Here is a 16362-nt window from a genome sequence, read left to right as displayed (position 1 = left end):
ATGAAGCACAAGGAATAACATGTGGATTAGGGACTCCTCATGCCTTGAAGTTCAGGAGCAGAGGAAGGTCACTTCATTCCCTAACATCCTCTAGCCCCATCTCCGATCACCCTCCCTCTTACATATTCCCTTTGGGAAACTGGCTTCTTTTGGAGACTGAATACCTGAAACAAATGGCATCTTTGGGGTCTTTGCACTGGCCATTCCACCTTCCAGGCAGGCCCTGTCTTCAGCTCCTCACCTCTCTTCCTTGAAGTCTCTGAAAACGTTACCTTGTTTGCCAACATGCCTAAACACTCAGTAAAGAATACCACCACAGCCACTTACCTCTCTGTACCCCTTTTCTTTTTCTTCATTTTACCTGTCACCATGTGACATTTTATAAAGTTTGTATTTGCTAATATTATTTCTCCTTTGAACCGTGGAGACTTTTCTCTCTCAGTACACTCTACTCCTTGCCTTGAACACTTCCCTCTGTGTACACTGAGTCAGAATACCCTTGACAGGCTGATTGCTAAAGGGCTTTGACTGCCAAAACAAAACTGTGAAGAAATGGAAAGTCTGAACCAACAAATAAAGCATAAGTCAAATAAATCAGTAATCATGAACTTCCCAAGAAGAGCAGCAACAAAAAGCAGACAAAAGCAAAGAACTGATGATTTTACTGTGAATCCTACCAAAATTTAAAGAGTTAACAATTTTTCTTAAACTCCACCAAATGATTTAAGAGGTGGGAACACTCTCAAATTATTTTCCGAAGACACTATTACCTTGCTACCAAAGCCAGAAAAGACCCTACAAGAAAAGAAAATGACAAATTGATATTCCTAATTAACATAGAAGTATAAACTATCAATAAGAGAGAAATATACATCGTGGTCAAGTGAGATTCATTTCTAGAATATAAGGGTGGTTCCCTATGTGCAAAGAAATAAACATGATACACACACCACACTGATAGAATTAAAGATAAAGTAAATATAAATTCAACTTTGTATTCAACTTCCTTTTATGATATACAGTCTCAACAAATTTAGAATAGATGGACCATTCCTCAAAATAATATGTGACAAGTCACAGCTATCATACTCAACAGTTACAGTTTCAAAGTTTTCTCTCTATGATAAGGGACAAGACAAGGGTGTCACTCTCACGACTGCAATTCAACATAGCACTAAAAATTTTATCTAAATCAGTTAGACAAGAAAAAGAAACAAAAATCATCTAAAATCAAAAGGAAGAAAATTGTTCCTGTTTGAATATAAATCCCTAAAGACTTCACCAAAAGTTGTTAGAAACATTGGACAAAATAGTGAAGTTTCAGTATACCAAATCAACATATGTTAATATAAGATCAATATACAAAAATTTTGCTTTATACACCAACAGTAAGCCATAAAAAAAGAAATTAAAACAACATTATAATAGCATCAAAATAACAAATGCCTAAGAGTAAACTTAACCAAGGAAGTGAAAGACACACAAAACTATGAGATACTGATGAAAGAAATTGAACCAAGACACAAATAAATTGAAAATTATCTTTATTTGTGGATCCAAAGATTTAGTATTTTTAGACTGTCCTTACTTCTCAAATCCATATACAGTTTCTATGAAATCACTAACAAAATTCTAATGGCATTATCTGAAGAACTATATTTTAAAATCCTAAAACTTGTATGGAATCATAAAAGATCCCCAATAGCAAAAACAATCTCAAAAAAGAAGAAAGTTGGAGGCATAATACTTCCTGATTTCAAATTTCATTATAAAACTATAGTAATTAAACCTGTATACTACTAGCATAAAAATGGCCATAACTGAATAGAGTTGAAAGCCTGAAAATAAACTTTTTATATACCATCTACTATTATTTAACAGAGCTCAGAAAATTCAATTAAGAAAGAACAGTATCTTCAAAAAATGTGCTGGTAAAACTGGATAATAAAGAGAACAAAATGGATCCTTATCCTGAACAAATAAAAATTTAACTTGAAATGGATTAAAAACTTAAACATAAAAACTAAAATTTTAAAATTCCTAGAATAAACTACAAGGAACACCTCTCTGACATTGGTATTGTCAATGATTTCTTTGGACGTGACACCAAAAATACAAGGAACCAAAATAAAAATTTAAAAATGGGAAAATACTAAACTAAAAATCTTCTTTGCGGTAAAATAGTCAACAAAATGAGGAGGCAACCGATTGTTGTTGTTGTTCAGTCGCTCACTCGTGTCTGACTCTGTAACCCCATGGACTGTAGCACGCCAGGCTTCCCTGCCCTTCACCATCTCCCAGAGCTTGCTCAAACTCATGTCCACTGAATTGGTGATACCATCCAAACATCTCGTCCTCTGTCATCCCCTTCTCCCCTTGCCTTCAATCTTTCCCAGCATCAGGGTCTTTTCTGATGAGTCAGCTCTTCTCATCAGGTGGCCAAAGTGTTGGAGGAAACTGATGGAATGAAAGAATATATTTCAAAACCCAAATCTAAATATGTTCTAAATATATAAGGAACTCCTACAACTCAATAGCAAAACTCAAATAATCCAGTTAGAAAATAAGCAAAGAACCTGATAGAAATGTACATACAAACGGCCAACAAGTACATGAAAAGATGTTTAACATGTCTAACCATTAGGGAAGTCAACATCTAAATCACAAAGAAATATCATCTTACATCATTTAGAGTTGCTATTATGGAAAAGATGAGATAAATGATGTTGCTGAAGATATGTGGAAAAGTGAACACTTGTGCGCTATTGAAGAGGGTGTAATTTGTCCCAGCCACTATGTGAAACAGTATGCAGTTCCTGAAAAAATTAAAAGTAAAACTACCATCTGATCCTGGATCTCTGGAATTAAATGAAGTAGAGGAACAGGGCATTAGCTGAAGATAGATATACAATGAAGTGAAGATGCTTCTTTTTAAAATGGGGCTTATTTGACATTTTATATTAATGAAAAAAATCCAGAGCAAAGAATGCTTGAAAATATTTTCTTGAAAAGAAATTTATGAGATATACCTCACATGGTATCATCTCAGAATGTGTAGTCACATGAAATAAAATTATAGGTGAAAAGAGATGTGTTAACAAGTTTTACTTTGCAATTCACTTATGAAGCTGAATGTGTCTTCAGGTTTGTTAGACATATACTATCTGTATCATAATTATCTGTGTGAGTCCTTTACTTTTGTATAGTGAGGTCTCAGTGTTTCTATCCCCCCCCCCCCTTTTTTTGGTACTTATTCAAACAAATGGGAGATTTTTTTTTTCACCAGCTAGCTGTTTTCCATGTGTTCATTTATATATATATATATATATAACTTTACTAGGGATAAAGTAAAAATGTATACATTTTGTGTGGTTAATTCTATCTAGTCATTCATAATGTGTTCCCCCTTTTTTGACAGAAAGAATAGAACCGTCACTTTATTGTTATTCACTTGAGATCTGTACTTCAAACAAAATACAAAGTGGAGGTTCTTCTTCATGCTTTATTCTAATATATCACCTTTTATGCATATGTACAATTAGATTTCAAATCCCACTTATTTTTCTTTCTTTCTTTTGTACTTTTATGAATAGGTCTGTTTCTGAAACTTGTGTAACCTTTGTCCATCAGCTGCAAAGCATTCTCTTTACACTTGATTGAAGATTAGCTTCCAAAGCATCTTTAAATCCATATATCTTTATATAAGATAAAAGTATAACTTTTAGATACTGTTATATCCTCTTTTAGAAGGCTCTTGTTACATTCATTTATTCCCAAGGCTTTGGCAACATAATTGTGAATTAATTACTTATATCAAGGTCACTTAATGACAAACATTTTATATTTATATAAATTAGTTTAATATTTTTCTATCTATTTTTTCCCTACAGTTATTTTAGAGCCACTGGAGGTCAAACGAGTTGACCCTAAAGGAAATCAACCCTGAATATTCACTGGAAGGACTGGTGCTGAAGCTCCTATATTGTGGCCACCTGATGCGAAGAACTGACTCATTGAAAAATATCCTGATGTTGGGAAAGATTGAGGGCAAGAGGAGAAGGGGATGACAGAGGATGAGATGGTTGGGTGGCATCATCAACTCAATGGACATGAGTTTGAGCAAGCTCCAGGAGTAAATGAAGGGCAGGGAAGCCTGGCATGCTGCAGTCCATGGGGTTGCAGAAAGTCAGACATGACTGAGAAGCTGAAAAACAATTCAGACATTGCCAATATCCCCAGAGGACAAATCATCTCTGGTTGATGACCAGTGCCCCAGAGTTTGAGAGTTAGAAGCATCCTGATGGAATTTTCAATCAAGACTCCACTCCTTACTTGGTTTATACTGGACAGAATACTAAATCCCTCTAAGATACATTTATACAATGGAAAATAGAGTTTATACAAGTATCACTTCATAGACTGAAATTTCATTAAAAAACTAAGTCAAATCTCTTTGGTATGCTAAACTAGGTTATGGTGCATAAAATCTAAGTGTACCTCCTCCTGTAATTACTAAGTATTTTATAATAAAGAACTAATGATATCTGTGAACTTGTGGCATAAGTTTGAAATTCTTAATTGTTTTTTAAAATATTATCCTGAAGCCAATGAATTTGGTGCCCCAGTTTTTGTTTTTTTTTTTTTTTTAACTAAAGACATAATGTTACTCTCTTTTCTAAGGAGGAGAATAATTATTATCTTGAGACACTGACTTGACCCCACAAGTCAATGCTTTGAAGATCCAAAGTGTTAGTTAAGGCAAATTCCTCAGTATTAGACTTTTGAGAAAATTCTAATTCAGTAGGTGATGAAGTGCTAGAAGCTCTTGAAGACAGGAGTGTTAATGTAGGAGGAGTAAGAAGAACTGAATTACCTGGCTTATCTACATAGTCTCCTAGGAGCGGGAAATCAGCTGGAAACTTTCCTTTTTGTCAGAGCAGTGTCCCAGAGGGAAATCATGTTCTTCCAGTCTAGAGTAACAAAAAGGAAACATTCTTAATGAGCAGATAAAGGGAGCAGCAGTCCCTGGGCATGTGCAACCTTAGTCTGCACAGAACACAGTTATTTAGACTTATAAATCTTCCTTGGAGACCAGGGCTTACCCCCTTCCTGCTGCTTTGTCTGGATATAGAGCTTCAGTCTCCATCATCAACCATCCAGGGTGGAATTTAGACTTCCACCCAGTGATCTTCTTCTCAGAGTTCCCATCAAGGTGAGCCTGAGATTTCAGTAGATACTGCAGGAAAAGATCAAAGAGAACAGAAGCCTAGAAAGTGACCTGAGGTCACCCAAGGGCCATTGCAGCCTAATTCTGAGCCCAAAGATCACTGTGGCTATTTTCTAGCTTGCTTAATAAATTAATGTATTTATTTATAATGCCAAAGGAGAAAGGAACTTGATCTCAGCAAAGCAATTGTCATTTGTGATACTTAAATGATAGTAGAATATAAGCCCAAGGATCTTTTTAATAAAGGGGGAGTAGAATAGTAAAATATTGATCTGGCAAGATACACAGTGAAATGATGGCATTTCTTTTATTTTTAAAATGGAGCATAATTGACTTTGTTTCCACATTGATGAGAAAGATCCAGACCAGGGAAAGTTTGCAAATATGTACTTGCAGTAGCAGTAAATGAGACATACATTTCACAGTATCTTCCCTCATTCTGGGTATTCACATAGAAAAAAAATTAATAGGTTAAAATTATATGCAAATAAACATTATTTTATAATTATTTCATTCCCTATGAGATAATATATTTTCATGGGTTAGTTAACCAATTACATTCTCTATTGCAAATTGTCTGAGTCCTTTGTTTTAACAAAGTGGGTCAGAGCATTTTTATTCCTCATTTTGACTGCTTTCTTTCAAAAGAGAAATTGCTATTTTTGTTACCAACTAGACAATGACACTTAGTTCTTTTATGTATATGTAGACATACATGTAGTGAATGTATGATAATTTATAAATTGTGGAGTTGAGCCTATTAGCTTTATTGTTTCTCTCTATTGCTTTTTTCTTTTTTTTTTTTTTACTAAAATGGCTTTCATTCCAGTAATTTTCACTTGTGAGTCTTTGTTTTAAATGAAAATGACAATGAAAAGTGAAAGTTCTCCTGCATCCCTTAAGGATAATAAATCACTCTTTATACATATTGCTGACTATTTTTCACATTCCTTTATTCCTTACTGTTCTGTTTGGCATTTTGGGATTAGATGTATTTCTAAAACTCACATCCCCTTAGGCATTTGAAGACATTCAACAAAAAAAAGACCTTTTTTTTTTTTTTTTACCATTAGACTAGAAACAACCTATATCTCAATAAACATGTTTAAACTCATATATCTTTAGATAAGATGAAATTATAACACAGATACTACCTCCCACTTCAAAAGGTTTTGTTATATTATTTTATGTCCAAGTCTTTGATAATTTAGTCTTCGATTAGTGACCTATACTGATGTTATTAAATTATTACTGTTTTATATTTTTATATGTTAGATGTAGATTTTCATTAAATTTTGTTATAAACAGTTGTTTTGAAACCACTGTATTTAACCTAATTCATTCTTACTGACAGTTTTTTCATAAGTTGTGATTGTGTCATTGCTAAGTCATGTCTGACTCTTTGCAACCCCATGGACTGTAGCCTGCAATACTCCTCTGTCCATAGGTTTCCCCAGGCAAGAATACTGGAGTGGGATGCCATGCCCTCCTCCAGGGGATCTTTCTGACCCAGGGATTTAACCTGTATCTCCCTCAGTTCTCCTGAATGACAGGCAGATTCTTTACTGCTGAGGGTTATTATTTTCATTTAAAATTTGTTTCTATATCATGCACACATGCCTATTCATACGCTTTTTTAAAAATGCATGAATAGAATCCTATGTACATCATAGATACACTTTTTGTTTATCTCATTCTTTTAGTGGCTGTATAATATGCCACAATGGTGGCAGAAACCAACACGACATTGTAAAGCAATTATCCTTCAATTAATATCCCTGGGTGGGAGGGAAAGGCAACTAGATCTCATGTCTGCTTCTACATTCAGCTATTGTGATGCCACGTGTCATGTGCCTGTAGAACCCTCTGTTGTACCTTCATGATGGAACCAGAGTGAAAAGAATCTTAGTATGGCTATGAAAACAGAGACTCAGAGACTCTTTGAGAACTATTGTTTTGTGTTATCAGTAGATAAGTAGAACCACAAACTATATAAAAGTCTCTCATTGTTTTTAAAAAAATGGTACGATGGGACTCTGCTGCTCATAATTTTGAAGATCTTTCATATTCTTTGTTATTCTGCTGCTGTTATAACAAGGCTATAAAAATATTGTGAGATTGTAAAGTTCAAACTGTAGTTCTAACCAGGAGTGATTTTTCTCCCAGGAGACATTGAGCAATGTGTGGGAAAATGTCTGTCTGTCACACAGAAAAAGGAGTGAACGGAAACCAGGGAAGCTCTAGACATCCTACAAGGCACAGGACAGACCCCACCACAAAGACCAACCTTCCCTAGAAAGTCAATAGTGCTGAGACTGAGAAAAAAACCCAGTTAAAGAACTCCTGTATTATTAATAGCTATACCTTTCTTCAGCCTGCTTCCCCAAACTTGGAACATTTTACATTTGTCAGAAGCATTAGTGAACTCCTTTGCTACCTGTTTAAAAGTCCCAATCCCAATCAATGTGACAGCTCTTTAACACTTTGTGTGTGTGTGTGTGTGTGTGTGTGAAAGAGGTATTTATTGTTTTCCAAACTATTCTTGACTTTGGTCAAAGACTTATACATTTGATCACCATTTGGACTTGCCTATATTATTTTATGCCCACATGCTATATGCCTATTATTCTACCACTGTCAACTTTTCAAATGATTTCTTTTTTAATTACAGTTTCTCAACTGACTTTTGAACAGTGATTTTGCTATTAAAATTTACATTGTATTTAGTTAAATGTATCTTTTCTTACTTCTGAGTTTCTTTCCTTAGTTAAGATAGTTGGCTCTCTTGCTATATTTAAAATGGATAACCAACAAGGGCCTACTGTATAGCCCAGGGAACTCTGCACAACGTTATGTGGCAGCCTTAATGGGAGTGACATTTGGGAGAGAATGCATACCTCTGTACATATGGCTGAGTTCCTTTGCTGTCCACCTGAAACTCTCACAACATTTTAATAGGCTATACGCTAATATAAAATACAAAGTTCAAAAGGAAAAAAATAAGATAGTTGGCCTTCCTGTAGATTTTATGTGTGGTTTTCTAAATGTTCACCTGAGGATATTGCTTACTCCTACAGTGAATATATAATCCCTCTGATTCATTGCAGTAGGACCAAAGCTGGGAATCAACTTTATTTTCTTCCAATTAGATATCTATTCTGCCAGATTTCATTCAACAATCCAACCTTTTCAAACCTATTGAAATAAGACCTTGACATACTAAATACACTTACATACTGAGACCTAATTTATTGATTTATTGAACAAATAATAATTAAGTACCTTCTAAGTGCCAAAATTTCTAGGAATATTATATATCATATTCTTTTATGTCTATGTGATTTTCAACTTAATTATCAGCCCATGTTGAAGTCATTAAATTATGTTATATCTCATTTCAGTTAGCTTTGATGCATCTTTCAATTATGTTAAATATAGTTCCTTTGAAACTACTGTATATAACCTGGTTCATCCTCTCTGTCATTCTTTTTACTTTATATAACCTCACATTTATTTAAATTTGTAGGTGCACATATTTTTGCATGGCTTCCCCAGTGGCTCAGTGGTAAAGAATCTGTCTGTAGTGCAGGAGACATGAGAGACACAGGTTCGATCCCTGGGTCGGGAGATCCCCTGGAGAAAGAAATGGCATCCCACTTCAGTAAACTTGCCAGAAAAATCCCATGGACAGGAGAGCCCAGCGGGCTTCAGTCCATACGATCGCAAAGAGTCAGACTGAGAAACTGAACACAGCACATATATTTGCATATGTTTGAAAATAGGAAAGTGAACAAAACAGGTGAAATCCTGCTTGCTTGGATCTTGCATTATAATGACAAGTCAGAGTACAATGGAATAAATGTATCTGTCACAGTGTGCTCAGGCTTAAATCATATAAAGTTATTCAGCTATTGAAAGGATGGGATTGTCATGGTATGTATAGAATTTTACAGGCTGTTGTCTAGGAGGTCTTTGCATGTCTTTGCATGTTGGATAAAGACTGATATTAAAGTATGCCCACTGGACTTATCAGGATGAGATCAAAACCCACAGTAGAAGAAAAACAAAGGAAAGATGCCATATAAGAAAACTGAGAAAGGGGCTTCCCTAATCTTCTATTCAATCACATAGAAAACAACTGGTAAAATACAGGACAGCACAGGAAAAACAAGTCTCCTTCTGTTTGATATTAACAACAGTCAAAGCATATTTTATTTTGTATATTTCCTTTTGTGAATTATTATTTTATTTTCTCTGATCAGTTTTCACTAGGGGCATTCAATCTTTTGTTTGTGTTTTGTTTTGTGTTTACTTTATTTTTTAAATTTATTTTGGGGCATTCAATCATTAAAGTGTTTCACATCATAAATTTATTACCACTTTTATCTTTTAAGCAATTTTATTATTATTATTTTTGCTTGGCATCAAATGGGGTTAATTAGGCTGCCAAAAACCAAAGAAGCTTTATCTTTCTCAAAGTCTCTCAGGGACCACCTGAGTTTATTAGATATTTTCTTTCTCGAGTCCATTTCAGTCCTCTCTCTATATATTTATGGACAGATTGTTTATGTTCATTTAATTACAAAGCAGAAAAATGGACGTACCACTATGGAGCCCAAGTCTATTTGTCCATGGGAGACTTAAGAATTTCTGGGTACCATTTCTAAATTCTCTAGAGAAAAGATATTTGATCTGGACAGCTAGAGTTGTATCTACTTGGAGGCTAAACAGTGAAACAGTGTGAGAGGGAGTGAAGGAACATGGAAATAACTTGACTAGGAGGCCTGGGAATGTTGTGTGAGGGTGTGTGTCTGTGTGTGTGTGTGCATGCTTTCTGAACTGAGAGCAGTCCTCAGAGTAGGGGTACTTGGAATGGTGTATTCCAAAGTAACTCATAATACAGGGACCATAACTCATCCAATAAAGTGCTAAGAAAGGGATCATTTTCAATTCACCGGATGCCTTTACAATGAGATTAATAAAGTGCAAGATTTACATGCATAGTGTGGACAATGGGCTCCCTGTATCTTAAAGCCTGAGCAGCAGCAGGCAGGTTTCCTCTCTCCTCAACATCCTCTAACTTCATCTCTCATCACTCTATGGCTTATTCATTTCCCACCACACACTAGCTCATTCTGGGCCTTGAGTTTCTGAAGCACACTTCTTCCCCAGGGCCTTTGCACTGGCTGTTCCTCCTTCCAGGCACATATTCCTCAGGTAACCTTGTCTCTCCCTCTCTCTCTCTCTCTCTCTCCTCTCTCTCTCTCGTTCTTCTTTAAGGTGTCTATTAAAGTGCTACCTTATTCGCATGTCTTGGTTGAAGTCCCAATAAAAATAACACATTCTATCCACTCTTTCCTTTATACATGCTTTCCTTTTCTTCATTGCATCTGTGCTATTAGACATGTTACATTGTTATTATTTGTGTTTGATTATATTTTCTCACTGCCATAAGTCTTTAGATTGTAAAGACTTATTTTTAAACATCCCTATGCTCTGGCTCAGAGAAGGCAATGGCACCCCACTCCAATACTCTTGCCTGGAAAATCCTATGGGCAGAGGAGCCTGGTAGGCTGCAGTCCATGGGGTCGCGAAGAGTTGGACACAACTGAGAGACTTCACTTATGCTCTGGCTATGCCTGGAACATGGTCTGGAGTCAATATATATTCCTCAAATGCATGAAAGATATTCTCAAAAACAGTAGTATACATTATGCTTGAATATCAAGCTGACAGTGGGAAAGGAATTTCTATAAAAATGGAATAAGGATGCCCTCAATGGGGACCAGGCAAGCCACCAAATACAGAAAGTAATATATTGGCTCTACAATATAAAATAGCATTAATTCTAGGTTCTTAAGTCAGTTATTAAATCTAAGTTATTAAGTTGCTTATGTGAAAATTAATCTTTTTAAATTTTTCTGGTAGTCACCTCCAGCACATGGAACTATGGAATGATACACGAATTTCAGAATTTTTTCTTCTGGGATTCTCAGATGCACCAGCACTTCAGCCTCTCATATTTGGGCTTTTCCTCTCCATGTACCTGATCTCTGTATGTGGGAACCTGCTCATCATCCTGGCTGTCAACACAGACTCCCACCTCCACACCCCCATGTACTTCTTCCTCTCTAACCTGTCCTTTGTAGACATCTGTTTCACCTCCACCACCATCCCAAAGATGCTATGGAACATCCAGACAGAGAGCAAAGGTATCACCTATGAAGGCTGCATCACCCAGATGTATTTTTACATGCTGTTTGCAGGATTAGATGACATTCTTCTGACAGTGATGGCCTATGATTGGTATATGGCTATCTGTCACCCCCTGCACTACACGGTCATCATGAATCCCCGGCTCTGTGGAGTGCTGGTGCTGGTGTCCTGGATCATGGGTGTCCTGAACTCTTTGCTACAAAGTTTAATAGTTTTGGATCTGACCTTCTGTGAAGACTTAGAAATCCCCCAATTTTTCTGTGAACTCAATCAGGTCATCCAACTTGCGTGTTCTGACACCTTTCTCAACAACATGATAATATATTTTACATCACTGCTTCTGGCCATTGGTCCCCTGGCTGGAATCCTTTACTCTTACTCTAAAATAATTTCCTCCATATATAGAATAACATCAGCTCAGGAGAAGTATAAAGCATTTTCTACCTGTGCATCTCACCTCTTGGTTGTTTCCCTATTTTATTGTTCGAGCCTAGGAGTGTACCTTGGCTCTGCTGATACCCACAGCTCCCACTCAAGTGCAACAGCCTCAGTGATGTACACTGTGGTCACACCCATGCTGAACCCTTTCATCTACAGTCTGAGGAATAAAGACATAAAGAGAGCTCTGAAAGCATTTATGGGAAAGCAGCTCTAACCAGGATGGCTTTCCTGCATCTCAAGAGGTGCCCTTGATTGCAGGACAAAGAGCACCTGAGCCAGGAACTGCTTTTCCTTGATCACATTGTGGAAGTAAACCTTGTTCCTTCTATTGATTTCCATGAGTGTCCCTTTCTTTGTCTCCACCTCTTTATACAATTTAAGTAACTCACTTTGCAATTCACTTCCTGAGTCTGATAAAGTTTTCCCTTTTATCCTTTGTCCCACGACAAAGGATATCTTTTGTCTCACAACAAAATTTTTCCCAAGTTTTGATCTGAAATATTTGGATATTTTTATTTCATTCGCAGAACAACAAGGATTTCTTAAGAATAATTTCTTCTCAAATAATATATACTATCCCAAGTAACTTTCATCTTATTTTCCTGAAAGGATAGTCATGTTACATAAAAGAAAAAAAGTAAATTGTTTACTTACAATTAAGGGTTAATTTATCTCCCTCATAAAAGAAGAACATGAATAATGTCTCAGGGTTCATTCTATCTCTCTGTTCCTGCATCTATAATGTATAGTTTTCCAGGTATGTCAGGGCCAAGAGTCTCATCGTCTTGTGCAAATTCCAGATAGAAAGGAAAAAGGCTGCTATGGAGCATTTCAATATTCTCACCCAATAGCTTAACATATTATCCATGACTGTCCATGATTGAAAAGGATGTGGAAAATATGGTATCTTTGCTGGGCATCTGACCATTTCCAGATATAATCAGGCTCTATCAAGAGGGAAGAGGGGAATGGAAAAGTTACATAACCCATGTGTAATGAGCAATCACAAGATTGACAATATCCAGAACATTAAAACAAACAATTGCTTGATAGAAGCAGGAAGATCTTGTCCAAAAGGACATTGATCTTCCTAATTCTTATAAAACAGTCATATTGTGTGATGAAGAAAGCACTGTCTCTAGCCAATTCCTTCAAGGAACTGAAAAACATTGTAAGGTTTTTGAATATTTCTTAACATAGGCTAGAGACATGGCACATGATAATCCACACCCTGTGGTAAAACTGAGGTGGTGATGTTGTATAATGGCTTGGGTATTGAGGTTTTGGGGGAAAAATTCAGCAGCCAACCTTGACGAGAGTGAAAGGGCAAATCCCATCTGAGTGACAAGAGCTTTCAGAATCCTAAGTAAACACCTAGTGCACTGCCTTAGAGAACAATTTCCTTTATTAACATTAATTTAGTGGCTCCAGTTAACACATATGCATCTGATTCGGGGCTTTCCTGGTGGATCAGACAGTAAAGAATCCGCCAGCAGGGTGGGAGGCCAGGGTTTAATCTCTGGGTTGGGAAGATCCCCTGGAGAAGGACATGGCAACCCACTCCAGTATTCTTGCCTGAAGAATCCCAATGAACAGAGGAGGCTGATGGGCTACAGTCCATGGGGTCACAAAGAGTCAGACACAACTGAGCAGCTAAGCACAGTATATCTGATTCAATCCTAAAATATGATGCTGTCAAAGTACTGCACTCAATATGCCAGCAAATTTGGAAAACGCAACAATGTCCACAGGATTGGAAAAGGTCAGTTTGCATTCTGATCCAAAAAAAGAGCAATGCCAAAGACTGTTCAAACTGCTGCTGCTAAGTTGCTTCAATTGTGTCCTACTCTGTGCGACCCCATAGATGGCAGCCCACCAGGCTCCCCCATCCCTGGGATTCTCCAGGCAAGAACAATGGAGTAGGCTGCCATTTCCTTCTCCAATGCATGAAAGTGAAAAGTGAAAGTGAAGTCGCTCAGTCGTGTCTGACTCCTAGCGACCCCATGGACTGCAGCCTACCAGGCTCCTCTGTCAATGGGATTTGCCAGGCAAGAGTAATGGAGTGGGTTGCCATTGCCTTCTCCAATGTTCAAACTACCACACAATTGAACTCATTTCACATGTTAAGGTAATGCTCAAAATCCTTCAAGCTAGGCTTCAACAGTACCTGAACCAAGAACTTCCAGATGTACAAGCTGAATTTAGAAAAGGCAGAGGAACCAGAGATGAAATTGCCAACATCTCTTGGGTCATAGAAGTATCTAGGGAATTCCAGAAAAACATCTACTTCTGCTTCATTGACCATGCTTAAAGCCTTTGACTGTGTTGATCACAAAGCATTATGTAGAGGGTATATCTACCAAAAACAAATTTCAACTTGTTTGGGAATGTCTTAATTTCTCCTTCTTTAAAAAATAATTTGAGTTGAAACTCACATAAAATTAACCATTTTAAGCAAACAGTTCAGTATCATTTAGAGCATTCAAAGTATTGTACAACTACCACCTCAATCAAGTTCTAAAACATTTTCATCATTTCAACACAAAATCATTTATACATTATAAGAACAGTTGCTCCCCATTACTTCCTTTTCTAGTCCCTGAAAAAGTGTTCCATGGATGGATCTATGTATCTATATATTATATGCAGTTTATATACAAGGAATCATACAATACACACTCTTTGTGTTGAATATCCTTCACTTTCATAATATTTTGCCTTTTCATGCAAGTTGTATCATGGCTTAATTTGTTAATAGATAATATCCTTCATTTTTGAAGGATAGTTTTGCTGGATATAGTTTTGCTGGTTAAGAGCTTTCCCCCCAGAACTTTAAATCTAAGCCTCACACTTCCCACTAGAAATCAACTGTTAATCTTACTAATATACTCCTTCTGTGAGAAGTCACTTCTCTTTTGCTGCTTTCAAGATCCTCTCTGTGTTTCTCTTTTGTCAATTTGATTACAATACATCTCAGGATAGACCTCTTTAAGTTTATCCTGCTTGGAATATTTTGAGCTTCCTCAACACATAGATTCATGTCTTTCATCAACTTTGGGAACTTTTCAGTCATTATTTTTTAAAACATTTGTTCTGCCACTTTCCCTCAACTACTCTTCTGGGACTCCCTTTATACATAAATTGTTGCATCCTCCTGGTTTCTTTTAATTCTTTGTACATGGCTCTCTTTAGCTCTCAGAGAATATTTAAGACAGTTTATATTAAGCCTTTTTCTGACAAGCCCAGAGTCTCAAATTCAGATTCTACTATTTGATTTGTTCTTGTGAAAGAGTCATACTTTCTCATTTCTATGCACATTTCATATTTATCCTCCTTATTGTTGAAAATTAAATATTGTGAATATTAAATTGTCACAATTTCCAAAATCAGATATGTACCTCCTTCTTGAGATATATTGCTGTTGTATTGTAGACTGTATTTGTTTGTTTGCTTAATGATTTTTATAAACTAAATTTTATAGACTATATTTTTTGCTGTATGGGATCACTAAAGTCTCTGTTCTGTTATCTTAATGATCAACTCATGATAGATTTCATAAACTCTGGATCCAAATAAACTTTCTCAAACTTTATTGTTTGGCTGTGTGTGTGTGTGTGTTTGTGTGCACGCCTGTGTACACTTGGACTTCTTTTAATCCTCTGCTGAACATTTAATAATTATTTACCTTTGTCTTCACATACTACTTGCCCAGAGCCTTGACTATCAGTCAGAGGTGAGAAATTAGGGCTTTTTAAAATCTGATCAGGCTTTCTGTTCGGTCTTTTAAATTCTAAACATATGAATACTTTCATAGTCATACTTCCAAAGCATCTCCCTCTCCAGTCTTTCCTCCCAGAAACTTCAGTGTGCCTACTGTTTGCCCCACTTCATATCTTCTGCCCCAGACACCAGGAGGTAGTTCATCTGTCTTTAAATGTGCTCAACAATCACATTCCACAGAGCTGCTTTCCCACCTTGAGAGAAATTCCAAGTTAGGCAAAGTAACTTGGAATCTCTTGTTCGAAGTAAATTTGGCAAATCCTTTGAGGAGTCAAGTGAAAGGTCAAAACAGAAAGCCACATCTTTTTGTTCTCCATCACTAAGAATCCACACAGGGACTGTGGTGCCATCTGCAACACCGCTACTGACCCAAGAAGTGGATGTTGGGGAAATAAAAAGTCAAATTATCAAAAAGTTTTCTAATCTGATTCCAGTTGCCTTTTTCTTAAGTGTTCACTTCTTTGTTCTGAACCATCAGTAGTTTTTCATATTCATGAAATTGATACTGACCATTTCCCCCAGTATTTTACGTGTTTTTGTGGGGTGTTAAGACATTAGAGTTTCCTGTAAAAGCAGAAATGTTTGGGAAAATGGGAGGACAGAAAGAATAGGAATTGAAATCAAAAGTATAAAGAGTTTCAAGGAAGAAATGTTGACATGTCAAACATCGGAAGATAATTAAATGGATGATCATCAGA

The 16362-nt window shown here is 36.4% G+C and overlaps 2 protein-coding genes across 2 annotated transcripts in view; one reads left to right on the top strand and one right to left on the bottom strand.

The window, feature by feature from the left end:
• Window positions 1–16362, bottom strand: part of LOC139184054 (adhesion G protein-coupled receptor E2-like) — a 1114856-nt gene that overhangs the window by 849907 nt on the left and 248587 nt on the right. The gene's annotated exons all lie outside the window — the stretch shown is intronic.
• Window positions 11169–12098, top strand: LOC109561170 (olfactory receptor-like protein OLF4). Its single transcript, XM_019963569.2, has one exon. The coding sequence runs from the start codon at window positions 11169–11171 to the stop codon at window positions 12096–12098; it is 930 nt and encodes a 309-aa protein (XP_019819128.2).

The sequence above is a fragment of the Bos indicus genome, chromosome 7 (genome assembly GCF_029378745.1).
Source record: "Bos indicus isolate NIAB-ARS_2022 breed Sahiwal x Tharparkar chromosome 7, NIAB-ARS_B.indTharparkar_mat_pri_1.0, whole genome shotgun sequence".
In the NCBI taxonomy this organism is placed as follows: Eukaryota; Metazoa; Chordata; class Mammalia; order Artiodactyla; family Bovidae; genus Bos; species Bos indicus.
The sequence above is the reverse complement of the archived record's forward strand: the minus strand, read 5'-3'. Positions and strand labels throughout refer to the sequence as shown.